Source organism: Neophocaena asiaeorientalis, unplaced genomic scaffold, assembly GCF_003031525.2.
Source record: "Neophocaena asiaeorientalis asiaeorientalis breed wild unplaced genomic scaffold, Neophocaena_asiaeorientalis_V1.1 scaffold614, whole genome shotgun sequence".
In the NCBI taxonomy this organism is placed as follows: Eukaryota; Metazoa; Chordata; class Mammalia; order Artiodactyla; family Phocoenidae; genus Neophocaena; species Neophocaena asiaeorientalis.
The window spans coordinates 178,392-205,678 of NW_020172990.1; the positions used below are offsets into that span (position 1 = coordinate 178,392).

The 27,287-nt window shown below is 44.3% G+C and overlaps 1 protein-coding gene across 3 annotated transcripts; it reads left to right on the plus strand.

The window, feature by feature from the left end:
- The first annotated feature begins 1,442 nt into the window (after nt 1-1,442).
- On the plus strand, nt 1,443-18,183 carry VSTM1 (V-set and transmembrane domain containing 1). 3 transcript variants are annotated; one of them, XM_024742214.1, is made up of 9 exons: nt 1,443-1,642; nt 6,449-6,484; nt 10,876-10,914; nt 15,188-15,248; nt 16,442-16,534; nt 16,633-16,660; nt 16,809-16,846; nt 16,952-16,983; nt 17,939-18,183. In XM_024742214.1, the coding sequence occupies exons 2-9, from the start codon at nt 6,464-6,466 to the stop codon at nt 18,056-18,058; spliced, it is 432 nt and encodes a 143-aa protein (XP_024597982.1). In that variant the 5' UTR covers nt 1,443-1,642; nt 6,449-6,463; the 3' UTR covers nt 18,059-18,183. The 3 variants fall into 3 exon arrangements, with proteins under 3 accessions (XP_024597982.1, XP_024597983.1, XP_024597984.1); XM_024742215.1 differs by lacking the exon at nt 15,188-15,248; XM_024742216.1 differs by lacking the exons at nt 6,449-6,484; nt 10,876-10,914; nt 15,188-15,248.
- Nucleotides 18,184-27,287: the final 9,104 nt, after the last annotated feature.

Sequence of the window (27,287 nt, forward strand, 5' to 3'; positions counted from 1 at the left end):
CAAGATCCTTTTTGACCCACCTCCTAGAGAAACAGAAATTTAAAAAATAAACTAATGGGACCTAATGAAACTTAAAAGCTTTTGCACAGCAAAGGAAACCAAAATTGAGACAAAAAGACAACACTCAGAATGGGAGAAAATATTTGCAAACGAAGAAACTGACAAAGGATTAACCTCCAAAATGTACAAGCAGTTCATGCAGCTCAATATAAAAAAAACCCCAAACAACCCAATCCAAAAATGGGCAGAAGACCTAAATAGACATTTCTCCAAAGAAGACATTCAGATTGCCAACAAAAACATGAAGATGCTCACCATCACTAATTATCAGAGACATGCAAATCAAAACCACAATGAGGTATCACCTCACACTGGTCAGAATGGCCATCATCAAAAAATCTAGAAACAATAAATCCTGGAGAGGGTGTGGAGAAAAGGGAACCCTCCTGCACTGTTGGTGGGAATGTAAATTGATACAGCCACTATGGAGAACAGTATGGAGGTTCCTTAAAAAACTCTTTATAGAACTAGCATATGACCCAGCAATCCCACTACTGGGCACATACCCTGAGAAAACCATAATTCAAAAAGATACATGTACCATAATAGCCAGGACATGGAAGCAATCTAAATGTCCATCAACAGATGAATGGATAAAGAAGATGTGGCACATTTATACAATGGAATATTACTCAGCCATAAAGAGGAATGAAATTGAGTTATTTGTAGTGATGTGGATGGACTTAGAGTATGTCATACAGAGTGAGGTAAGTCAGAAAGAGAAAAGTAAATACCATATGCTAACGCATATATATGGAATCTTAAAAAGCGGTACTGATGAACCTAGTGGCAGGGCAGGAATAAAGATGCAGACATAGAGAACGGACTTGAGGACACAGGGGGGAAGGGGAAGCTGGGATGAAGTGAGAGAGTAGCACTGACATATATACACTACCAATGTAAAATGGATGGCTAGTGGGAAGCCACCACATAGCACAGGGAGATCAGCTCGGTGCGTTGTGACGACATAGAGGGATGGGATATGGAGGGTGGGAAGGAGGCGCAAGAGGGAGAGGATATGGGGATATATGTATACGTACAGCTGATTCTATTTGTTGTACAGCAGAAATTAACACATTTTAAACAACTACCGAGCCTGCTCTCTAGAGCCCTTGGGCCACAACTACTGAGCCAGCGTGCCACAACTCCTGAAGCCTGCATGCCTAGAGCCCATGCTCCGCAACAAGAGAAGCCACCACAATAAGAAGCCCACGCACCACAATGAAGAGTAGCCCCTGCTCATCGCAACTAGAGGAAACCCACATGCAGCAACGAAGACCGAACGCAGGGCAGGACTTCGGATGAGACAGGAGAGATCTCAGGGTGGGTGGAGGAAGATGTTGTCATCGGTGGCTTCTGGTTTCCTGAGTCAGTTGTGAGAAGGAAGCTGCACAGCAAGTAGTGGAGAAGCCAAGTGTCAGAGCAAAACCTCTCGCCCCACCTCCTCTGGACCGAGAGAGCAGGAGGGAGTTGCAATTGCCCGGTGCAGTTTCTTCCTTTGAACTGTAAGACTGAACACGGCATCTTGGTCCGGGCAGAAGGGACGCTATGATCACAGAATTCCTGTCCCTGCTTCACCTTGGTGAGTCTCCAGGACGGGGACAGATGGGTTTGGATGGGTGAGAACATTCACGGTGGGGTGGGGGTTAACACGGGGGATGTGACAAGTACAGAAATTATGGCTTCTGTGTGTTGGGTACAATGTACCGGCTGTGGTACCCACATGCTCTTGTTTTGGTGCTCACACAAAAGGGATGAGGGAGCAGAGGTGCCGAGACGTGTGGTAATACCCTTGGTTTAATTGGCTGAGATATGCACAGCTCCGATGCGACCTCCACGTGTGTATCATCTACATACCACCGTCTCGCCTTGAATGTTCCATTGGCATATAGGAGGGCAGGGTCTACAGGGTGTGAAAAGCTGTGAGTTTGGTTATGAACGAGGAATACAGAAAAGACCTACTGTTACCGAGATTGGCTGGCAACCCTTGGCATCCCTTGGTGTGTAGACGCATTACTGCAAAGCCTCACACGGTCACATGGCCATCTTCCCTCCCTGTGTTCTGTCTCCTGTTGGGTTAGGCTCCCCGCCTACTCCAGCATGACCTCATGCGAACTGGCGACTGAAAAATGAATGGCACAACTTAGAAGTTGAGAGCTATGTTTTATTCGGTGGATATTCTTAGGACTTCAAGCCCAGGAGGCAGCATCTCAAGTAACCCTGCGGGACATATAGGAGTTTTGCAACAAAGGGCAGGTACTTTGAATGTCAAAAGATTATTGTTAATGAAAGAAAACCAGATATCTCAGGTTAAGGCATTTAGCGCTTTTCTGTATATGGGAAGATGCAAGAGACTAGGCTTACTGAAACCATTCCTTTGACAGGCACCTCGGCTGAGGTCAGTATCCGGCGTTTTCTCATCCTGAGTTCCCTCAGGGCTCACCGTGGGGACTGGCTGCAGTCTGATGGCTGCTAGATGGCCGGTATCCTTTGTTTCCTTCCTGAGTTCCCTCAGGGCTCACCAGCTCACTGGTGGCTCTAATCGCTGATGACTGTGACATCCTTTGTTTACTGATATGGCAGGCAATATTTTATTTCTCAGACTTCAGTTAGGATTCTGCATCCAATTCCAGTGTGTGGGTGTTGTGGGCTTTGTCTCCCCCAGCACGGAGCAACTCTCTGACACCAGCTGGGTGTCCCACAATTCGACTCCATTGTGACACTATCTACCTGGAGATACTGTCCGATCCCACAGATTAAGGGCTCGTCCTAAAAGACGGCCTCCCTCCCACTTCAGATGCTAGTCAGAAGCCCTGGTGGCCACCTGTGTTTCTGTCCAACTGGCTATAGATTGAAGGTTCCAAAAACCCCCTCCTTGGGTTCCATTAATTTGCTAGAACTCAAATTTGCTAGAACACAGAACTCAGAGAAACACCTGACTCACTAGATTACTGATTTACTGTAGAAGAATTGAACTCAGGAATGGCCAGATGGAAGAGATGCACAGGGCAAGGTATGAGGAAAGACCTTCTGAGCGTGCCACACTCAAAAAATCTCCACATGTCCAACAAAGAAGCTCTCTGAACCCTATCCTTTTGGGGTTTTATGACGGCTTCACTACACAGGCATGATTGATTAAATCCTTGGCAATTGATGACCTCCCCAGAGGTCGGGGGTGGGGGAGGGTGAGACTGACAGTTCCAACCCTTCAATCACGTGGTTGTTTCTGTGGTAACCAGCGCCCCCATCCTTAGGTTACAGAGAGACTTTCCAAAAGTTACATTAACATAGGAAAAGACACCTTTACATCTCTCAACACTTAGGGAATTCCAAGGGTTTTAGGAGCTCTGTGCCAGGACCAGGGACAAAGACCCAATACATGTTTCTTTTTCTTCCATTTTTTTTTTGGTTTTGTTTCTGTTTTTGGCTGTGTCGGGTCTTAGTTGCGGCAGGCGGGATATTCGTTGAGGCACGTGGGATCATTCGTTGAGGCGCGCGGGCTTCTCTCTAGTTGTGGCATGCGGGTTTTCTCTCTCTCGTTGTGGCGCGCAGGCTCCAGGTTGCCGGAATGTTGCCCGCACCACGCGGGATCTTAGTTCCCCGACCAGGGATCGAACCCGCGTCCCCTGCATTGGAAGGCAGATTCTTTATCACTGGACCACCAGGGAAGTCCCTATGTTTCTTGTTATAAGTCACAACATCATAGTAATTCTCCCCTTCTCTAGAGAGCCATGGTTTCTAGTGTCACCCACTCCTCCCTTTCTAGCATGGAAATTGTACAGCTCTCCATGCGGTGTATGTAAAGACTAAATGTTAAATGTGTGATGCGTGGCTGAGTCAGGCAGAGAGGGTGGCTGTACGGTAGAAGACCTGCTAAATAATGTAAGTATGTAAATGGCTGATGTATGTAAAGAGTCTACCAAATGATAAATACTCGCCGATTGGTAGTTATTTATTGTAATTATTTCCAGTGAAATATGCTTACTTATGTTGCCCACTGCTCCTGACCTCAGAATTCTACTAAACTCCAAGGAGCTATCCCTTTATTCTTTGCTTTTTCAAGCTACCCTACATGCCAGTGGGTCTCTTCCCCTTAGTAACAAGTGTCTTCGCTGCAGCCAGTTCTCTGCCTAAGTCAACTGTGGTCCTTTATTAAGAAAGAAATAAGGACTTCCCTGGGGGCGCAGTGGTTAAGAATCCGCCTGCCAATGCAGGGGACACGGGTTTGCTCCCTGGTCCAGGAATATCCCACATGCCATGGAGCAACTAAGCCCACGCGCCACAACTACTGAAGCCCGCGCACTCTAGAGCCCACGGGCCACAACTACCGAGCCCATGCACCTAGAGCCTGTGCTCCACAGTAAGAGAAGCCACCGCAATGAGAAGCCCATGCACCACAACAGAGAGTAGCCCCCGCTTGCCGCAACTAGAGAAAGCCAGCCACAAAGACCCAACACAGACAAAAAATAAATTAAAGAAAAAAATAGGTTCTGAGGATCTAATGAACAGCAGAGTGACTGTAGTTAATAATATCGAAATTGGCTAAGAGAATGGATCATAAACATTCTCACACACACAGAAAAGGTAACTTTCTGAGGTGAGAGATATGTTAACTAGCTTGAATGTGGTGATCATTTTACAACATATACATACATCAAATCATCACGTTGTACACTTTGAATACATTACAGTTTTATTTGTCAAAAACAGAGAACCGCTCTCCCAAAGTTTACCTACTCCTTAGTAGGGTTTCTTGATGTAAAGTGAACCTAAGGCAATTGTGTGCTTATTAAAAAAAAAAAAAGGTAGAATGGGAATCACCATTTGAGCAGAAGACTGGCTGATAACACAGCTGAGGTGACGTGAGACTAAAAGCAGAATACGCGGAGAGCCTAAAAAGAGACCATGAGACCTGGGACCCCCTTGACCACCCAGAAGCTGATTTCCTACCTTTCAATGTAACCATTCTCACTGCTAATGCAGCCTCGGTCCACTGTCACTCCCCCGCCTCCCTGCTTCCTGGAAGCTTGGGGGCTTGTGTTTTGAGTCCATCCCTGAGTGGAAACAAGGGCCAGATGTCCTGAGTCACTCTCATGTCTACAGAAATTCTAGCTTCACCCATTAACAGAGGCCCAAGACTGGCATCCATTTCCCCCACAATATGGGACTGGGGTCCCTTAATTCCATCCGTGGGTTGACGTCCCCATCCCAGAATGAAATATAAAGAACAGAGCACAGAAGAGGTAGGGGCTAAAGGACGTAAAGATCAAAGCTGCAAGTGAGGGGAGCATTTGGGACCAGAAAACATCTTCAATTCTTGGTGAAAAGAATGACCCCGTCATGGAGAGCAAATCCTCCCCATTTGAATGTGGGTGGAAACCCACATGGACACTCCACAGTAAACAACTGTTGCATTCTTTAAATGGAAAGCATAAAAATTGCAGTCACAGAAAATGCAGGTAAATGTTCAGTGATTTCCGGATGGAAGAAGAAGGACTAATTACGAAAGGAATGCAATATATCAGAAAAAGTTCCTGGCATTTTGTACATAAACGTAACATTATTTTATTTTTTGAGATGGTGCCTGGGAGATAACTTTTATGTACTTATTTATTTTTAATTGAAGTATAATTGACTTAACAAATGTTGTATTAGTTTCAGGTGTACAACATAGTGACTCGGTATTTTTTTTTTTTTTTTTTTTTTTTTTTTTTTTTTTTTAAGGCGGACTCTCAACCACTGCGCCACCAGGGAAGCCCGTGACTCGGTATTTTTATACGTTGCACAATGATCACCGCTGTAAACATAACTTCCGAATGACAAACAACGGGACAAAAGTAAAAGGTGAAAAAATAAACCCAGGGAAGTACCTGCAAGGAATAAGGCAGATCTTTAACAGATGAGTCACACAGTCTCTGCCTGATTTTTACTCAAAGACAAGCATAGAGAGATTATCATACTCAGTGAAGTAAGTCAGAGAAAGACAAATATCATATGATATTACTTATATGTGGAATCTAAAAAAAGATATGGAAGAAATTACTTACAAAACATAAATAGAATCACAAACATAGAAAAAAAAAAAACTTATGGTTACCAAAGGGGAAAGGGCGGGGAGGGATAAATTAGGAGTTTGGGATTAACATATACACACTACTGCATATAAAATAGATAACCAACAAGGACCTACTACTGTACAGCAAAAAGAACTATACTCAATATTTTGTAATGACCTACAAGGGAAAAGGATCTGAAAAAGAATATTATATAAGTGAATCACTTTGCTGTACACCTGAAGCTAACACAACATTGTAGATCAAAACTCTACTTCAATTAAAAAAAAAAAGACAAACAAATAATTCATCTCTCATGAGAGTTTCTCTTCCAGGGCTTTGTCTGGGCAATGAAGATGAGAAAAATTATGGTAAGTTGTCTTCCACTTAGACTCTGTTCCTGTGCCCCAAGTTTCATGACCTTTTCCCTTTCATCCTCTGAATTCTAGGAGGGTTTTGGTGGTCACCAAGATGAAGAGTCAAACTGACTCCAAATCCTTTCCAGAGAAATTTTCCAAATCCCTCCTCCATGCCTTGCCCAGCTCAGAGGTTGAACACAGCAGCAATGTGACCCTCAAGTGCCAGTCTGACGTCCAGAATGTGACATTCGTGCTGGGGAAGTTGCAGGACTCTGGGTACAAGCAAGAATGCAACTCAACAGGACAGGATACTAAATTCCTCCTCACTGACCTGAAGCCTAAAGATGCTGGACAGTACTTTTGTACCTACAAGACAGTGGCTGTAGAGAAATGGGAACTCAGTGTGAGAATAAGGCTCTTATCAGGGATTCTGAGTGGGTCTCAAGGATGTGAACGTGGGCGAGTGTTTTAGAATAGAGTTTGTTAAAAAAACAAAATTCAACTGAGTACATTTTAAAGATCTAATTGGCTTTCTCAAATAATTCATGAAGGAGGAAGCATCCCTTCTAGCAAGTAGAGAGGAGTTCCACAGGGCTACAGAAAAGGAGAGGTTTTTTAAAACCAGACAAGTCATAAATAAAAAAGATCATTTCATTTTTAGGTTAACCTACCTATGGAGTACAGAAGGGATCAATGTGGCAGATTACCTCATGGTCCTCTGGGGGATGGAGGAGGCCTCTGTGATGACCTCATCGGTGTGACCAGAAAATTCCCGACTGACCACCTAAGACAACATTTTGGCGGGCGGGGTGGGGGGGATGCGTGTTTGAAGCTCAGTTAGGTTAGGTAGTAAGCCCCATCATGGTCTACATAAATGATTCCATTTTGGGCCTGTGGTTTGCTTTTTTTTTTTTTTTTTTTTTTTTTTTTCGGGACTGCGCCACCAGGGAAGCCCTGTGGTTTGCTTTTTAACAAGGTATTAATAGAAAATTTGAGGTACAGTAAGGCCAAAGATAAGGATACGATGGTCATTGAAAAGATAGTTTGTTAACAGTTCCTAAGAAAAGGGGACATGTCATGCCACGCCGTGCAGGACCACATGGGGAAGCACCCAGTCAGGACATAGAGACAAGGGGAGGAGTGCTGGCAAGAGCCTTTACTGTAGTTTCTGTGGGAAATAACAGTCTGAGGATTGGATCTGGGGTATAGAGGCTGTCCCTGGTTGTCTGGGACCTGGGCCTGGGGTGATTAGGGCAGAGAAAGTGTCCCTGAGTATAGGAGAACAATAAGGGAGGTGGCTGGAAGTGTGGGCTCTGGATAGATTGGTTTGCATTTGAGAGGTGTGCTTGAGGGCAAGTTTTTTCCTATCCCTAGAAATTGGATAACCATGGGAGGAGAATCCCTCTAGGGTCATCAAGGTCCCAAGATGTCAAAGCATCAAATGTAGAAAATAAAAGACATGGTTAATACAGAGAGATGGGTGAGAATGCCCCCAGGTGCAGTGGAAAATGGGAAACCCTGGTCCTTCCCTTCACCCCCATTGCCTTGTCTTCTTCAGGATTAGTCCTAAAACCTTCCCTCTCAGTCAACATAGGCCCTGAGATGACTCCAGGTCACAGTATGACACTCTTATGTCTGATTCCTCACAACAGAATGGAATGTAGTATTCTTTACTCTGCTGAAACTGGGGATCTCAGAATGATTACAAGTTGAGAAAGTAGGAAAAGACCAAACTGAGCATCATGGCAGCATAAGGCATCCCTTGTTTTTGTATCTCCACTTCAACAACTAAAATTTAGCATCCATCCATGAACAAAAGTGCCTCTTATGGGAGTTGTGGGATCCAGCACCATATACCAGGAGGAATCTCACCCACGTATGCATTGGGTAATAGGCAGACACACCTCAGTACCAGCTGCGGAACCTGCAGGAGAATGTGACCTGGTTCCAGCCCCTCTTGATCACGGTCTGGGAGAACATGGACATGGGTAGTTACCTATGGACGACAGAACCTTTGTGAAGTTTACAAACCAAGACTGAATAATGAAGAAATAGAAAACTGGAAGAGACCAATAATGGATAAACAGATTGAATCAGTAATCAAAAACCTCCCAATGAAGAAAAGCCCAGGACCAGATAGTTTCACTGGTGAATTCTACCAAACATTTAAAGAGGAAATAACACCAATCATTCCCAAACTCTTCCAAAGAATTGCAGAGGAAGGAACACTCCCAAGCTCATTTTACAAGGCCTGCATTACCTTGATATCGAAACCAGATAAGGACACTAAAAGAAGAGAAAACTACAGACCAATATCCCTGATGAATATAGATGCAAAAATGTTAGCAAACCAATTTTAAAAGTGCATTAAGGGCTTCCCTGGTGGCGCAGTGGTTGAGAATCTGCCTGCTAATGCAGGGGACTCGGGTTCGAGCCCTGGTCTGGGAGGATCCCACATGCCGCGGAGCAACTAGGCCCGTGAGCCACAAGTACTGAGCCTGCGCATCTGGAGCCTGTGCTCCGCAACAAGAGAGGCCGCGATAGTGAGAGGCCCGCGCACCGCGATGAAGAGTGGCCCCCGCTTGTCACAACTAGAGAAACGAAGACCCAACACAGCAAAAAATAAATAAATTTTTTAAAAAAGTGCATTAAAACCTCATACACCATGATTAAGCAAGATTTATCCCTTGAATGCAAGGATGGTTTAACATAGACAAATCAATAAATGTGATATATACATTAATAGAAAGAAGGAAAAAATCATACGATTATCTCAATAGATGCAGGAAAAACCTTTGACAAAGTACAACATCAAGATAAAAACTCTTAATAAACTGGGTGTAGAAGGAACAAACTTCAACACAATAAAGGCCAATACAACAGGCCCACAACCAAGGTCATACTCAATGATGAAAGGTTGAAAGCTTTTCCTCTAATATCAGGAACAAGGATACCCACTCTCACCACTTCAATTCAACATAATACTGGAAGTCCTAGCTAGAGCAATCAGACAAGACACACACACAAAAAAAAAAACAACACCCAAATTGGAACAGAAGAAGAAAAATTGTCTTCATCTGCAGACGATATGATCTTATATATAGAAAACCCTAAAGACTCAACCCCAAAACTATTAAACTAATCAACAAATTCAGTAAAGTTGCAGGATATAAAATCAACACACAAAAATAAATTCTGTTTCTATATACTAACAACACAATATCTTGAAAAGAATAAAGGAAAAATCTTATTCATGATAGCATCAAAACCAATAAAATATCAATACTTAGGAATAAATATAACCAAGAAGGTGAAAGATCTGTACACTGAAAACTACAGGACTCTGATGAAAGAAATTGAAGAAGACAATGGAAATGGAAAGCTGTCCCATGTTCACATATCAGAAGAATTAATATTGTTAAAATGTCCATATCACCCAAAACCTTACATAGATTTGATGCAAATCTCTATCAAAATTCCAATGGCATTTTTCACAGAAATAGAACAAACGATCCTAAAATTTGTAGGGAACCACAAAAGACTCCAAATAGCCAAAACAATCCCGAGAAAGAAGAACAAAGCCATAGGCATCACACTTCTTGATTTCAAACTATACTGCAAAGCTACAGTAATCAAAACAGTATGATACTGGAATAAAAATAGACGCACAGATCAACGGAACAGAACTGGGAACCCAGAAATAAACCCTTGTATATACAATCAACTAAATTTGACAGGGAAGCCAAGAATGCTCAATGGGGAAAAGATAGTCTCTTCAATAAATTGTGTTGGAAAAACTAGACAACCACTTGCACAAGAATGAAATGGGACCTCTACCTTCAACCACTTACAAAAATTTAACTTGAAATGGATAAAAGACTTAAACATAAGACCACAAACAATAAAACTCCTAGAAGAACACAAAGGGAAGAAGATCCTTGACACTGTTCTTGGCAACAATTTTTTTGGATATGACACCAAACGTACAAGAAACAAAAGCAAAAATAAATAAGTGGGACTACATCAAACTAAAAAAGCTTCTGCACAGCAAAAGAAACAGTCAATGAAATGAAAAGGCAACCTACCAAATGGGAGAAAATACTTGAAAACTGTTGGTGCTCTTTCCTGGGATAGGATTGGAAGGTGGGGGTAGGATTGGAAGTAGTGTCATTCATAAATATTTTTGTTCTTAAAGTAATAGCAAACTTCAGCAGTATGAAGAAGAGTAGTCTAGTACTCTGGCCCTGGTTTGGGAAGCTAGTGAGCACCTGGAGAATGGAAAAGACATTCTCTTCCCTGCTCCCCAAAGAGGGCATGGAGTCCATAGACAGAACTTGAGGATTTACGTCCCCAAGGTTCCCATATAAACATCGTGATTCCTTTTCTTGCATCCTGTTTTCTAGGTGAAGATGATGAAAGTGGACGTGACCCTGCAAAAACAGGTAATATAATTAGAGAGGACCTGTTTTTCCCAGTTGTGTCCACCTCATGAGGCAGGGGATCCCCTTCTGATTAAAAGGCACAAGGAGAATCTTAATGCCCCCTCTCTCCATGCTGGGAAGATGCTCTCTAAGGCACTCCCAGGTTCTGAAAACACTGGTGAAAAGGACAGCACAAGGTATATCATCTGCCATTTTACATAATGAAAAACTACAGTGGAGCTTCTTGAAGAATGAGGGTGACTTTGTGTGACTGGTTTGGGGAATGGGACTGGAACCTGTGGAGTCCAGGTACTTTGGGCATATGTATGATCAAAGACTTGTTAAAACTTTAAAGTTCTCCAAAAATGGTGAATATTAGATTCTTTTTCTGATATTGCTTTTCCGTGAAGAATTGACTAGGATTCTACCCTCAGAGATTCGTAAAAACTAGGGCTTTCTTCAGGCTTAGACTGAAATGGGCTTATCCATAAAAGGATTTCTTTTTGCCATGCCCTGCGGCTTGTGGGATCTTAGTTCCCTGACCAGGGATCAAACCTGGGCCCCTGGCAGTGGGAGCAAGGAGTCCTAACCATGGGGACCACAGGGGAATTTACATAGATGCTTAATGGTTTTTTCTTTCAGCAACTCATAACCTTCCTGTAATCTACTCCAATGAGCCAAAATTGTTCAAGGTTGTCATTAGTATAATAGAATTTTTTTTTTAAAGATATCCTCGGGACTTCCCTCGTGGTCCAGTGGTTAGGATTCTGTGCTTCTACTGCAGGGAGCATGGGTTGGATCCCTGGTAGGGGATGCCACCCCACCCCACACATCCCCGGCGTGGCCAAGAAAAAAGAAAAAAAAAAAAAAAGATATCCTCCACTGTATTTCCTCTTTGAAAATGTTTTTATTCAGTATCAGCAGGCTTGGGGAAATGACTGCTACACCATCCAAAATGACTGCTACTCTATCCGGTAGAGTCAAAGAACTTGGAAGTATCAGAAGTGAGAGGGAAAGTCAAAGCTTTCATATTTTTAGCTCTTCTATAATTTATTTTCATTGATATATCACTCCCATTCCATAAATTCACCCTTTTAAAGTGGACAAGGCAGTGGCATTTGGTATATTCACAAGGTTGTGTGGTCATCACCACTACAATTCCCCAAACGAAGTCCCATTAAGCAGTCACTCTTCATCCCCCCTCTCCTGACAGGCCCTGCCAACCATTAATCTGCTTTCTGACTCTATGGTTTTGCCTTTTCTGGACATTTCATGTAAATGCATTCACAAAATATGTGGTCTTTTGAGACTGGCTTCTTTCACTTAGCATAACGTCTTCAAGGTTCATCTATGTTGTAGCATGTATCAGTACTTCATTCCTTTTCATGGCTGAATAATATTCCATCATATGGATAGACCACATTTTGTTTATCCACTCATCAGTGGATGGACATTTGAGTCGTTTGTACCTTTTGGCTATTGCAAGTAATGCTGTTGTGAATTTAGGTGTACCTGAGTCCCTGCTTTCAATTATGTATCTACCTAGGAATAGAACTGCTGGGACACGTGGTAACACTATGTTTAACTTTTTTTTTTTTTTTTTTTTTATGAGCAACAGTCAAATTGTTTTCCAATGGACTGTACCATTTTACCTGCCCACTAGTAATTTATGTGGGTTTCAATATCTCCACATCCTTTCCAACACTTGTTTTTTTTTTTCTTTTAATTTTATTATAGCCAACTTAGTGGGTATGTATATCATTTCTTAAAATGTACTTTCAGGGCTTCCCTGGTGGCGCAGTGGTTGAGAGTCCCCCTGCCGATGCAGGGACACAGGCTCGTGTCCCCGGCCAGGAAGATCCCACATGCTGCGGAGCGGCTGGGCCCGTGAGCCATGGCCGCTGAGCCTGCGTGTCCGGAGCCTGTGCTCCGCAACGGGAGAGGCCGCAACAGTGAGAGGCCCGCGGACCGCAAAAAAAAAAAAAAGTACTTTCAGAGTTCACTTTTTTTTCTTTTTGGCTGCATTGGGTCTTTGCTGCTGCACGCAGGCTTTCTCTAGTTGAGGCAAGCAGGGGCTACTCTTCACTGTGGTGCGCGGGCTTCTCTTGTTGTGGAGCACAGGCTCTAGGCGTGGGGGCTCAGTAGTTGTGGCGCACGGGCTTAGTTGCTCCACGACATGGGGGATCTTCCCGGAGCAGGGCTCGAACCCATGTCCCCTGAATTAGCAGGTGGATTCTTAACCACTATGCCCCAAGGGAATTCCCAGAGTTCACATTTACACCACCACAATTCTAAACAGAGTAAAATATCTGTAAGCACAGATATGCTGTCCCCAGCCTGTATACACATGCCTCCAAAGGGACCCTCTACTCCAGTTCTGTGCAGAGACCAATGATCAATGTCATCACCTAACTTTGCCACAAATCCAGGCTTTCTTTCTGGTGCCTGTGACTTCATTTATGCCCTGTGTCAAGCTGTATCCCTTTGCTCTGTCAGATGCCTTAGATCAATAGCATAGACCTTCTGCAAATTTATTTTTGTAATTTGTAAATAGTGATGCAAAGTCTAACCAGGATATGTGGACATCTCAGGGTAAACCCAGTTTAGTGGGCGGTGGACAGTTTTGCAATAATTTACTTCTCATTTCTAGGGAACTGCTACGTGAGAGAAACTGTAGGGTAGTCAAGGGGAGGATTGAAAGCATAAGGCAAGGCAGATGTTTCTATGCCTCTATCCAGGAACAGCTGTTCCTGTCCCATTTTTACATGTCCATGGGGATGCACTGCTCCCACAAATGGCAGCCGTTGGTAAAGGGCTGCTCTGGGCCACATAAATCCCAAGGCATCCTTCCAGGCAACCCCCCAACGAAGACATCAAAGTGTTCACGCTGGAAAGGGGAAAGAGCCATGATCTAGCACGCATCAAAATGGCAAAGGAATCTGGGGGAACACGGGTGGAGGAACGTTGACAGCATCTGTTACAGACGGAGATGGGTGTGGGTAGAATATTGGGTGAGAAAATAATCATGATCACTGCAATCTCTTATCTTACACATTGAGTCAGATTCTAGACTGAGTGCTTTAGAGCCAGTATTTTTCATCATCACCTCTCTCTTCAAGTGAGGTATTCGTTTTTTTTTTGGAGGGTGGGGGCATGCCAGAAGGCATGTGGGATCTTCCCCAACCAGGGGTCAAACCCGAGCCCCCTGCAGTGGGAGCGCAGAGCCTTAACCACTGGACCTCCAGGGAAGTCCCAAGTGAGGTATTCTTACCTCCTTTTCCCCCACCTCCTTTCCCACCGTTTCCTGGAGGTATAATTGACCAATAAAGTGGTAAGATATTGAAAGTGTACAACACGCTGATGATTTGATACATGTGTACATTGTAGAAAGATTCTCCCCATAGAGTTAATTCACACGTCCCTCAACTCATCTCATAGATTTACTTTTTTTTTTTTTTTTTTTTTTGGTTGAGAATGCTTAAGATCTACTCTCTTAGTAAATTTCCATTATATGATACAGTGCCATCAACTAGGGTTCATGCGGTCCATTAGATCCTCAGACCTTATTCATCTGAAACTGACAGTTTGTACACTTTGACCAACCTCTCCCCATTCCCCCCGCCCCCAAGCCCCTAGCAACCACCATTCTACTCTCTGTTTCTATGAGCTTATTTTTGAGATGCCACATATAAGTGATACCATGCAGTATCTGTCTTTGGCTTATCTCACTTGCATAATACCCTCAAGGTTCATCCATATTATTGCACACGGCAGGATGTCCTTCTTTCTCGTGGCTGAATAACATTCCGTTGTATATATACACCACACGGAAAATTCTTCTTCTCTTTCTTTTTTGTTTAGAATGCCCTAAGATTTATTCGCCATCCTTTTTGGGGGGGGGGTATTTTTTAATTGAAATAGAGTTGACATACAATATGAATTTCAGGTGTACAACACAGTGACTCGATATTTTTTATACATTACAAAATGGTCACCACAATAAGTCTCGTAACCACCTGTCACCGTACAAAGTGTCTAGAATACTGTTGGTTATATTCCCTGTGTATATCACATTCCCCATGACGTATTTATTTTGCGACTGGGAGTCTGTACCTCTTAATCCCCTTCCCCTATTTCATCCTTCCCCCCAACCCCTCTCCTCTGGCAACCACCAGTTTGCTCTCTGTATCTATGAGTCTGTTTTCGGTTTGTTTGTTCATTTGTCTTGTTTTTCAGATTCCACATATAAGTAAAATCATATGGTATTTGTTTTTCTCTGACTTATCTCACTAAGCATAATGCCCTCGAGGTCCATCCACATTGTTGCAAATGGCAATTTTTCATCCTTTTCTACGGTGAGTAGTATTCCCTTCTTTATCTATTCATCTATCGATGGACACAGGTTGCTTCAATATCTTTAGAAAATGATTCTTGGACTTTGATTCGTCTGTTGTTAGACTTGTCATCACTTCTATAGCAACACAGTTAGTTTGGGAAGATGTGTTTCTCACCAGATTTTGAATTCTCTGGAACAGGTTCAGAATATCGCTTGTCTTGAATGTCCACACCCAGTGGTCAGCACAGAACAACCCTGACCTTGTGGCAGACTGGCCTAAAAGGGTTAGACGTACCAGAGTCCAAAGCCCATCCTGTCCGTGTGACTTTGGGGAACTCGATTTACTTTCTGGTACTTGATTTACGTATGAACGAAATGGGGACTGTAAACCTATCTTGCGTGCTTATTGTCGAGCTGATAAAAAACAGGGAATCCCCCGGCGGTCCAGTGGTTAGGACTCTGGGCCTTTCACTGCCGAGGGCCCGGGTTCAAACGCTGGTTGGGGAACCAAGATCCTGCAAGCCGAGTGGCAAAAAAAAAAAAAAAGCTGAGAAAGAATGCACGTGAATGCTAAGTGGCTCACAGTAAATAAATATTATTCCTGGGGATGAAACATTTACTGGGTATTTCCCATCTGCAAGGCACTGGGCTAGCCCTCTCTGTATGTACTGACCACTCAATCTCCCTACCACCCAGTAAAGTAGCTAAATTGCTATCCTCACTTTGTATAAATTTATTTATTTATTTATTTTTGGCTGCCCCCACAAGGGGCTACTCTTTGTTGCGGTGCGCGGGCTTCTCATTGCGGTGGCATCTCTGGTTGTGGAGCACCAGGTCTAGGCGTGCGGGCTCAGTAGTTGTGGCTCGCGGGCTCTAGAGCGCAGGCTCAGTAGTTGTGGCGCACAGGCTTAGTTGCTCCGCAGCATGTGGGATCTTCCCAGACCAGGGCTCGAACCTGTGTCCCCTGCATTGGCAGGCGGATTCCTAACCACTGCACCACCAGGGAAGTCCCGCTCTCCTCACTTTGAATGGGAAAACAAAAGCTCAGGGAGACGAAGAATTTCCCTAAAGCATAATTGGACATTCCAGCTCTGAAGTGGCCGCTCCAAGTTTTGAAGCCAGGCTGTCTGGCTCCTTGAAGCCGTTCAGCTAAAGCTGATCAGTGTGCTTCAGGAGCCAGTCTTACTCTCTAACCCACCTTTCTCCCACCAGACACCAAAGTCATCTTTGTCGTCACCTTCTGCTGCCTCTCTGTCTTTCTCCTCTTCATCATCGTCTTCCTCATCTACAGATGCACTCGGCACGGTAAGTGCAGAGAAGCACACGTTTAAAATGCTGAGGAAGGGAGTAAAGTGAAGGATTCTCTCAGGAGATAAATTCCTCCCTGTATTTTTTTTTAATAGATTCATCACATGAAGAATCCGCCAAGAGGTAGATATACTTGACAGATCTCATGCCCTAACTCCCACTCCATTCTTCAGAGACCCCACTGACTCGTATGCCCAGCCCCACTACTTGCAGCCCTATCTTCTCCCCCAAATCTTCAGATCCCATACTTTAATATGTTTCTGTCTCTCAGAACCAGCCATTCCAAATTTCCCAAGCAGGGAGCTGAAGGTAAGTGATCAGGGAAGAAACCATAAGGAATCTTGGGTTAGAAAGATGAAGATCTGACTCTTGCAATCTGAGAACTGATTTTTTTTTTCTTTTACTCACATGCAGGTGTATCCAAACTGGAAAGAATATCTGAATCGGTGAGTTCTCCCCTTTGGAATAACCCAAGAGCTCACTTCCACCACAGGGGGGGTCTGTCTAGCTCATACACTGGTTATATAGATAAGGCCAATTAATATTGAGTTTAAAAACATGTACTTTAATGGAACTCGTAAAAAGAGATTAGAACGGTGGTTATGAGGGACTGGGGGCGGGGGATATGACATTTAAGGGAACGAACTTGCAACTTGTTCAGGAATAAGTCGTGGGAATCTAACGCACAGCACGGGGATTATAGTCAACAACACTGTATCATACACTTCAGAGTTGCTAGGAGGCTAAATCATAATTGTTCTCACCACAGAAAGAAATGATAATTATGTGACAGGATGGAGGTGTTAGCAACGTGATAGCCATACTGCAATATATCAATGTATCACATCGACATGTGTACACCTTAGACTTGCACAATGTTATGTCAATTATATCTCAAACGAACAAAAGACCCCACATGCTTTGAATTCCAGAGTAGCTGGATTCCAGCTCCCAATGTCTACTATTTATCACCAGTGTGGTCTGAGACAAATCACAAAACCCCCATGATTTGGACCCTTCCTTTCCTTCCATATCTAAGGGGAATCAAAATCCCCATCTCAAAGGCTTGTGAGAGTCTAGTGATGCCATAACATAAAGGGTTTATTGGAGTTTCTGGCAAATTTTAAGGGTCAGATGGATGGCAGGAAAGCATCATTTAACAAATATTAACCAATTTACATCCATCCATTTTTTCTACTTAAAATACTGCTTATTTGTGATTTAACATTAATGAGCATTATAACACCTAAGAGCAGTTACACATCTGAAATGCATCTGGTGAGACCGAGGACCTCAATTTTTAATTTAATTTAAATTCGTTTGAATTTAAGTCACCGTGCGTGGCTCGTGGCTACTGTATTTGGCATCTCAGCTCTACATGCACGTCTCTTTTCCTCAAAGCCTGAAGAATCCCAGGGAGTGACCTATGTAAAGCTAAACACCAACGCACTGTCTGCAGCAGCTTCTGTCCCCACCAAGGAGCCCGCAGGGTCGTGTGACTACGCAACACTGAAGGTATAGAACTGAAGGAAGAGCTTCTTCCCTGGGAAGGAGAGTATGGATTAAGATGACGGAATTTATGAAAGCCCAGGTGGCTCTGTGTCTTTGGTTCATTATCCATAATAATAAAATATTTTCCCTTCTCACTTCCCCTCCTCTCAACAATTACTGGGTGGGTTTTCACGAAACTGGAGCGTAACCTTTGTATGGTTCGACTTAAAACATGGGCTAAGAATACGTATCGTATCTATGGACTGATGGTACTCATAATACTCAGTTAGGGAGTTCAGGGCGGTACCATGTAAAGAGAAAATCGTTCCTCGGAGAAGACTACGTGATTGCTCTCTGGTGAGTCATCCCACAGACACAGAGATTTCAAAAAGGAGCACAAAACTACAAGCCATGAAGGGAGACACTCAGTTGTGAATTAACAAATTCCTAAGTAGCACGCACCCAGGTAAGCAGCTAAAAGGCTAAAAGTATTTGGGACATGATTCTTTCAGGCCGTGCTGGGCAGCCCTCAAGTCAAGACCAGTTTCCTCTTTGACACGAATGAAAGGGTTTTCTTACTGCCATCGTATTCCTGTTTATATTCTTTCTTTCTTATTATTAAAATCAAAGGCTGCAATAAAGTTAGACTTACAGAATCCATGTGGATTTTGTCACTTGGTGCCCATAACTTAACTCACGTTAATACAGCATTGTAAGGATTTTTCTGAGTGTGGACTTTTTTGTGTATGTGACAGTGGTACTGACCACTTATATATGGATACAAGTACAAATATATGAGCTTTGCTTCCAAAGTTATGTCACTCAATCAGGTTTCAAAGCCATTTTAAAATATATGAATAAAGTGTAAATATTTGGAACGTACATATAAATATTCTTAACTCAGTAGCATATGCTGGATAACTTTTATTTATTTTTTGGCCGTGCCGTGCAGCTTGTAGGATCTCAGTTCCCCGACCTGGGATTGAACCCAGACCCTCGGCAGTGAGAGCAGGGAGTCCTAATCACTGGACCACCAGGGAATTCCCTGGATAACCTTATTGAAGTTTTTAATTATGAAGCAATTCTATCATAAAGAAAAACACCCAATAATATAAGTGGAAATATGCACACTGACCTTATTTTTAAAACATTAACACTTTGCTGTGTTTTCATTCTAGCACTCCCAATCCATTTTCCTTCCTCTCTTCCTAAGAGGTCGACATTACCCAAAGGGGTATATATTATACCGATGCATTTTTTTCATACTTTTACTCCTCAAGCATCTATCAATAGTCAATATATGGTAATATTTTGTGTGTTATTACAACATCGTACGTATATATGGAATCATTATTACAGTTTTGTCACCTTTTTTATTGCCTTCGACATTATGCTTTTGAAATTCATCTAGGTGACTTTTGTGTCTCTATCTTATTGCCTGCCGTACAGAATTCAGTTGTTAACCGTACCATGGAATATTATTCAGCCACAAAAAAGAATGAAGCACTTTTACATGCCACAACCTGGATGAACCCTGGGAACATTATGCTAGGTGAAAGGAGCCTGGCACAAAACACTTCAGATTGTAGGATTCCATGTATATGAAATATCCAGAGAGGACAAATCCTTAGAGATGGAAAGCAGATTACTGGTTGCCAGGGGCTAGGGGAGGGGAGGAATTTGGAGTGAGTGCAAACAGGCATGGGGTATCTTTTTGGGGTGATGACAATGATGTAGAATTAGACAGTGGTGATGGTCGCACAACCTCGTGAATAAACTAAAGACCATTGCATCGTACGCTTCAGAAGCATAGATTCTATGGTATGTGAATTATATCTCAATAAAAGAAAATTTTTAAAAGGACTTGGTTGTATGCACAAACCATGGTTTCTCTTTCTTTCCCGGACTGCTAGATGTTTGGGTTGTTTCCAATGCTATGCTGTCAGCAAAATGCTGCAATAAACATCCTTGGAGCTACCTTCTCGCTCACATGTGTGATCTCTTGAGGGTTTACATTTAGAAGTAAAATCTGTCTTCTATGATGTCCACACCTTTTAACCCACTAGAAGAGGCAAACTGATAACGAAGCTAGTTTCCCCTATTTATTCTTCCACCAAGGATGTATGTTTCCAATTCCCTGCATCCTTACCAATTCATAAGTGTATTAAACTTTGGAATTTTTGCTGACGAAATATGTGAACCCATAACCTGTTTTAAGCTGCTTATATAAAGATACCTCATTGCTGCTTTAATTTGCATTTTCCTGGTTATGAATGAGGAATATTGACCATTCGGGGTTTCTTTTCTGTTGAATTGTTGGTATTTTCTGTACTGATTTAAAGGGCATAGTTATATAGTAGGCACACCTTTCCTTTGTAAGCTATATGCTGCAAATACCTCCAGTAAATCTATGATTTGTATTTTCATTCTTCTTTGTATCTTTCAATATTGGCTACTCTAAGTAATTCATCTTTTTATTTCGATTTTGAGAGATTTCTTCGTGTCTGGAAACTTAACATGAGAAACAGACTCTCCTCTATGTTCTCTGAAACTTAAAATCTTAAAAATTTTGTTTTTTAAAAAAAAGTTTTAATTTGGTTTTCATATTTAATCCATCTGAAATTAATTTTTGTCAAGGAGTGAGGTAAAGATCTAATTTTTCCATTTGGATAATCAATTGTCCCAGTACCCCTTATTGAAAAGCTTGTTGTTTTTCATTTGATGAAATGCCTTCAATTTGATGAAATATGATCATTTCTATTTTCATCTGCACCACCTTCCATTGCCAGCATAGTTCAGACACTTGGATGGAAATGACAAAAGGAAAAACCTAACTTGAAAAGACTTTAAAAGAATAAAGAGGGACTTCCCTGGTGGCACAGTGGTTCAGAATCCGCCTGCCAACGCAGGGGTCACGGGTTCGATCCCTGGTCCGGGAAGATCCCACATGCCGCAGAACCACTTAGCCCGTGTACCACAACTACTAAGCCCGCGTGTCACGGCTACTGAAGCCCGCGCACCTAGAGCCCGTGCTCCACAGCAATGAGAAGCCCACGCACCGCAACAAAGAGTAGCCCCCCCACTTGCCGCAACTACAGAAAGCCCACGCACAGCAAGGAAGACCAACGCAGCCAGAGAAAACAAAACAAAAAAACAATAAGGAAGGAAGGAAGGAAGGAAGGGAGGGAGGGAGGGAGGAAGAAACTCAATCATGTAACCAGACAAAGGAAAAAGACAGCTAGAGATAGTCTCAGACAACAGTCAATACATCCACATACTCAAATGCCTTTTTTTCTTTATGTCTCTCGCCTATTTCTATTTCTGTGTCACCATTATTATTCAGACCAGCTGTCCCTATGAGTCTGGAACTGATAGTGAAGAGTCTAGGCTCACAGCCTCACAGACTTTCACCCAAAGAGGTAAGGGGTGGGGGGCCTCCTACTTACTGGATCAATTTAGAAAAAGATATTATTGGCTACCTTTGGAAGATGCTAGAAACACAACTCACAAAATTTTAAAACGCAGAGGAAAGAAATTAAGTGTTTCTCCTGCCTTTCATTTATAACCTGTACCTCAGGACAACCAAATAAATGAATAAGCCAAGTTTCTACTCATACAAGTGCTACAACGAATAGGCAAAGAAGAAAACCTCCAAGTCTTATCTTTGGTTAATGCATGCCCATGTTATCGGGAATAATAACAGAGGGTCTGGTTAGTGTCTTTTCCTCCAGAAACTGTATGTACATGATAGAACATCCAGAGACAAAGCAGAAGGGACCTCAGATGGTCAGAATCAAAGGGATTTATTTTTTTCAAAGAAGTACCGAAAGAAGTGGCAGATCTCATCTAAAATCCAGGCCAGAGGTCAGCAAACTTTCTGAAAAGGACCAGAGGGCAATATTTTCAGCATCTGTGGGCCACAGGACCTCTGTTGAGACTATGCTTCTCTGCTGTTGCAGCATGAAGGCAGCCATAGATGATACACAAACAGGGGCAGCTGTGTTCTAATAAACTTTTATTTATAAACACAAGTTGTGGGCCATAGTTTGCCAACCCCTGTCCTAGACCCATGCTTTCTGAAATCTGAATGAATCACCAGAAGAAGAACTGAATTAAGCCAGGAAAGGCATGTTCTAACGTGCAAGGAAAGACATTTTTTAAACCCCTTTCTCAGTTTTCAGATCTTTAAAAGTGAGAGACAAGCAGGATAGGATGGTTTCTGCACTCCTTTCCATCTTTGATGTGCTAAGTCTCTGGGGCCATATATCCTACAGTGGCCGTGGGTTTGTCCGAGGGAGGGGGTCCAGCCAGCATCTCTTTGGAAAAGAGTCCCAGCTGTTCTGCAACTTGGATGGGGCCGGTTCCCTAGGAAGCTTTGTTGTTTGTACCTTTGCCATTGCTGACTGTAAAATACAGTGAAGAAAAGTGGGTGTAGCATGGGGGAAAGGGGGCCAAGAGTAGAGAGGTCTCCTGACTCTCAGGTCCCTGATTCCCCCACCTCCTTTGTTTCTCCCTAGGGTGTGTCTGTCTCTTTGCTCTCATGCCGTGTGGGGGTTTATGTATCCATATATGTATGTATGTTTATGTGTGCATGCACACGTGTATGTGTGTATGTGTTGTGGGAGGCTCAAGGAGAAGACAGAAGGTGGAGGAGAGTGAGGGGTCAGGATGCTTGGAGGCAAGAAAAGAGAAGACACACTGGATTTACCTGGAAGGCAAACAATACATAGGGGTGGGGGGCTCTGCTATACAGACTCTCTCTCTCTGTCTCTGTCTCTCTCTCTCTCTCTCACACACACACACACACACACACACACACGCACACACAGACTATACTAGTCTCCTCCAGCTGCCACAATAAAATACCATAGATTGGATGATTTAAACAACAGACATTTGTTTTCTCAGTTCTGGAGGCTGGAAGACCAAGATCAACGTGTCGGTCAATTCAGTTTCTGTTAAGAGCCCTCTTCCTGGCTCGCAGATGGACACCTTCTCACTGTGTCCTCATGTGACCTTTCCTCCCCTTGATACTAATCCTATTGATGAAGGCCCCACCCTTATGACCTCATTCAACCTTTAATTACTTCCTTAGAGGCCCCATTTCCAAATACAACCAGACTGGAGTTTAGAGATTCAACACAATGAATTTCACGGGGGAGGCGGGGGGCACCAACATGTGGTCCATAAGACACACACACACACACACACACACACACAGTTCTATACAGACATCCACAGAGCGAGCTACACAGAGCCTCTACACATACACAGTCACACACCAGCACACACTCTTATGGGCTGAATTTTGTCTACCCCCGAAATCCACATCTTTAAGTCCTAAACCCCCAGTACCTCAGAATGTTGCCTTATTTGCAGAGGGGTCATTGCAGATTAATTAAAAGGATGAGGTCATACTGGAATAGGGTGAGCCCTCAACCAATATGATTGTATCCTTGTAAAAAGGGGAAATTTGGACCCAGGGAGAGCACCACGTGAAGATGAAAGCAGGGGTCGGGATGATATGTGTACAAGCCAAGAAACACCAAAGTTTCCCCAGAGACCCACCAGACACCAGGAGAGCGGTGTGGAACACAAGGAACCAACCCCGAGCACAGCTTGACTTTGGACTTCTGTCCTCCAGAGCTGTGAGAGAACAGATTTTGGTTGTTTCAGCCACCCAGTCTGTGGTAGTTTGTTAAAGCAGCCTGAACAGATTAATACAGGAAAGTAGGGAGGCAGCAGGAATGCCAGGAGAAGCAGGAACCTCGCCTCCAAGCTCTCAGCATATGCTCCATTGTCCCATCGGAATTCACCAGCAAAACACAAAGATGCACGATTAAGAACTTTACGATGGGGCTTCCCTGGTGGCGCAGTGGTTGAGAGTCCGCCTGCCGATGCAGGGGACACGGGTTCGTGCCCTGGTCCGGGAAGATCCCACATGCCGCGGAGCGGCTGGGCCTGTGAGCCGTGGCCGCTGGGCCTGCGCGTCCGGAGCCTGTGCTCCGCAACGGGAGAGGCCACAGCACTGAGAGGCCCGCGTACCACACACACACACAAAAAAAGAACTTCACAACGGTGACCGCAGACGGCAGAGCGTTAGAACCCAAGCGTGGGTCTCCTTCTGAGTGTGAGGTCCCCTTTGCCCTGGTTGCCTGCCCTTGAAGCTGGCCCTGTCTTCATCCCAGCTTCAACCAGAAGCTGAGGCAGGAGATAGATGGGCCCCAGGAGGAACAGCTGGAGTTTGTCCCCTGTGGACAGATACTCCAAGATAAAGACTGTAACAGGAGGGAGGAGAAGCTGAGCCCTGCCCAGGTAAGACAACACATATTTCTCATTCTCGAGGTTGAGGAGACCTTCCCGAATACACAGGCTCAGAAAGGCTCCTTCGAGGTCAAAAAGGGAGTGATGTCAGCCTACCCATAGGCCTCTTCGCAAGAATCCACCTTGGCTGAGAGATGCACGCGCATGCAGGGGAGGACCCTGAGATAAACCAAGTACTGGACTCAGAACCAGGCAAAGCAAGATGATTGGCCAGAGGAAACCCGGAAGAAATTCCCCATGTAAGTGATTCAAACTACCACAAGGGCGCGACTCTCTCTCTGAGCCCACCTGTGTGTGCCTATCCACACATACTCTTTTTCCTCCCAATAAACACTTTACTTGCTTCACTACTTTCCGTCTTTGTGGGAATTCATTTTTACAAAGCCAAAGGGCCAGGGGCCTTGTCACCGGCCGCTGGTCTAGTGACTAGGATTCAGCGCCCTCACGGCTGCGGTCTGACCTCAACCTCTGGCCGGGAACTGAAATCCTGCTTCAAGGCTCTGCAGGCCAAGGCCATCCGAGATCATATTCTCTAGGGATGGTGCATCTGAAGGAGAATTCACTTTGCTCCCCTCCCCACCGAGCCACCCAGCCTGGTTGACAAGGTGCTTAAGTCACAGCATCTTGTCAGGATGGGGAGGCGGGGGAGTGTCTCTGTGTTCCTCTTGCCCTAGAAGTCATTCTCTTTAAAACTTGGGAGCTCTCAGGGACCATCTGTCTCACCATGTGGAGGAAACTCGTCTTTACTGAGAAACACGAAGATGACTCAGAGCATCGGAAAAAGGAGACGGAGAGATCGTGTCTTCAGCTCTGATTTTTGGTTTCTGATTGCTTCCAAAACTCAGCATTTCTTCCCTTCTTACAGCTTTCTTGTTCAATCATTCTGGGAACCTTCTGAGCCAAAGCCAAAACAAAAAACCCCCAAACGACCCAGAAATTCCTTTGCGTCTAAGCTAGTCTGAGAAGGGATTTTGTTCTGATCAAAGCATCTTGACGAATATTATTAAAATCAATGACCCTAAGAGCTATCTTTTATGGACACCCGCTCTGGTATTTATCCTCCTTAAATTACTATAGTAAGTCTTTAATTTTAATGGAGTGATTCCTGACCTTTTATTTTCTAAAATCAAAAATGCGGTAGCAAGTGTAGTCTAGTTTTGTTTTCTTAACTTATGTCTTCCATGTGGGACATGCCGGAGAAGAAGCTAAGAACTGTGGAAACAGGACAGTCCTTCGTTTTCAGACAGGGCTGGATACAAGCTTGGAGTTATGTGAACTTGGGAAAATTTCTTTAAAATCTCCAGGGCTCGGGAGGTGGTTGAAGATGGCAGAGTAGGAGGACGTGAAGCTCACCTCCCTGCCACAAACACATCAAATATACATTTAAAGGGACTTTCCTGGCGGTCCAGTGGTTAGGACTCTGCGCTTCTACTGTAGGGGGCTCAGGTTCTGTCCCTGGTCAGGGAACTAAGATCCTGCAAGCCATGCGGGGTGCAGCCAAAAAAAAAAAAAATACATCTACATGTGGAACAATTCTCATGGAAAACTAACTGGAAACTGGCAGAAGATCTCCTATACAACCAAAGCTGCTAGAAAGATCTCCAGGTAACCAGGTAGGATGGAAAAAAAGGCCTTCGGTTAGTATCTGTGCCCCTGGGAGGGATCTATAAGGAGGAGAAGGTCCACTACAGGAGGACCCTCACCCTGGGAAGTGAGAGGTTGAGCCACAACCTGGGCATACCAGTCCTGGGGTCCTGCAGGGAGGAGACAAGCCCCCTGGCCTGCCAGGAAATCTACAGAAACAGATAGAAGGGCTGGAGAAGCCTGGCCTCTACTCGCGAGGAGTGCATGTGTGCTGGCTCGCTGACAGCCAGGGCAGAGAGAGCCCTGCTCTGGTAGCTGTTGCCTAGCTGCACTTCCCAATCCAAAGGGGCCAACACTCTGGCCCTGCTCACTCCACGCCACAGCCACGCATGAGATCTGGGCAGAGACTTGGTCTAACTCTGCAGAGACAGACAAGGGCACCTGGGATGTGAGCCAGACAGAGCTGCAAAGGCCACTGTCAGCGTGCACACAGGGTGGCAGGTGTAGCTGAGCAGACGTTCTCAGTGTGTGCATGTTATCGCCACAGGAGTACGCAGCAGCCAAGCACTGAATCTCAGGCACAAAGGCCCTGGGAGAGGATTCATATAGCTGCGCAGAGACAGCCCAGAGGCCCTGGGGTGTGAGCCAGGTGGGATAGCCATGGTCTGTCAGGTGTGGTCAGCGGTACACAGCCGTCTGTCTCCCAGGGGTGGGCAGGTCCTGGGAGAAGTCTGCCCCAGAGGCAGCCCAGATCCCAGGCAGCAGTGCAGCCACTTCCATTCCTGCAGCCACAGTGCCCTGACGAGCAGCCCCAGCCTACTCTACATCATAGCCTTATTTACGTATTCATTTATTTGACCTCACCATGTGGCATGCACGATCTTAGTTCCCCGACCAGGGATCAAACCCACAGCCCCTGCAGTGGAAGCGCAGAGTCTTAACCACTGGACCGTCAGGGAAGTCCCTACACCATAGCTTTGCACTAGATCTGGGATGAACACAAGAGAGAAAGGGGTGCAACCTTGGGCTGCCTCTGAGCAGAGACATGAACATCTACACAGGTGGTGCATAGGTCCTCTGTGACCACACATGACTCATTTGCTTCACCAATCACCTCCCCTGGTGCAGGGCACCCACTCAAGGGCAACAGAGCCAGATTGAAACCGACCCTCAGAGCTGCTACTCCAACAACTGGGGAGCAGACCCGCCCCCCGACAGGGCTGTGACAACCACAGAGCAAAGAGGAGGCCCCGCCTCACATCCAGCACAAACTCTAGATACTATAACGCCAACAACACCCCCTATCAAGGGGATAATGGCCAGCACATCCTGAGGAAAGGTGTGGCTGGTG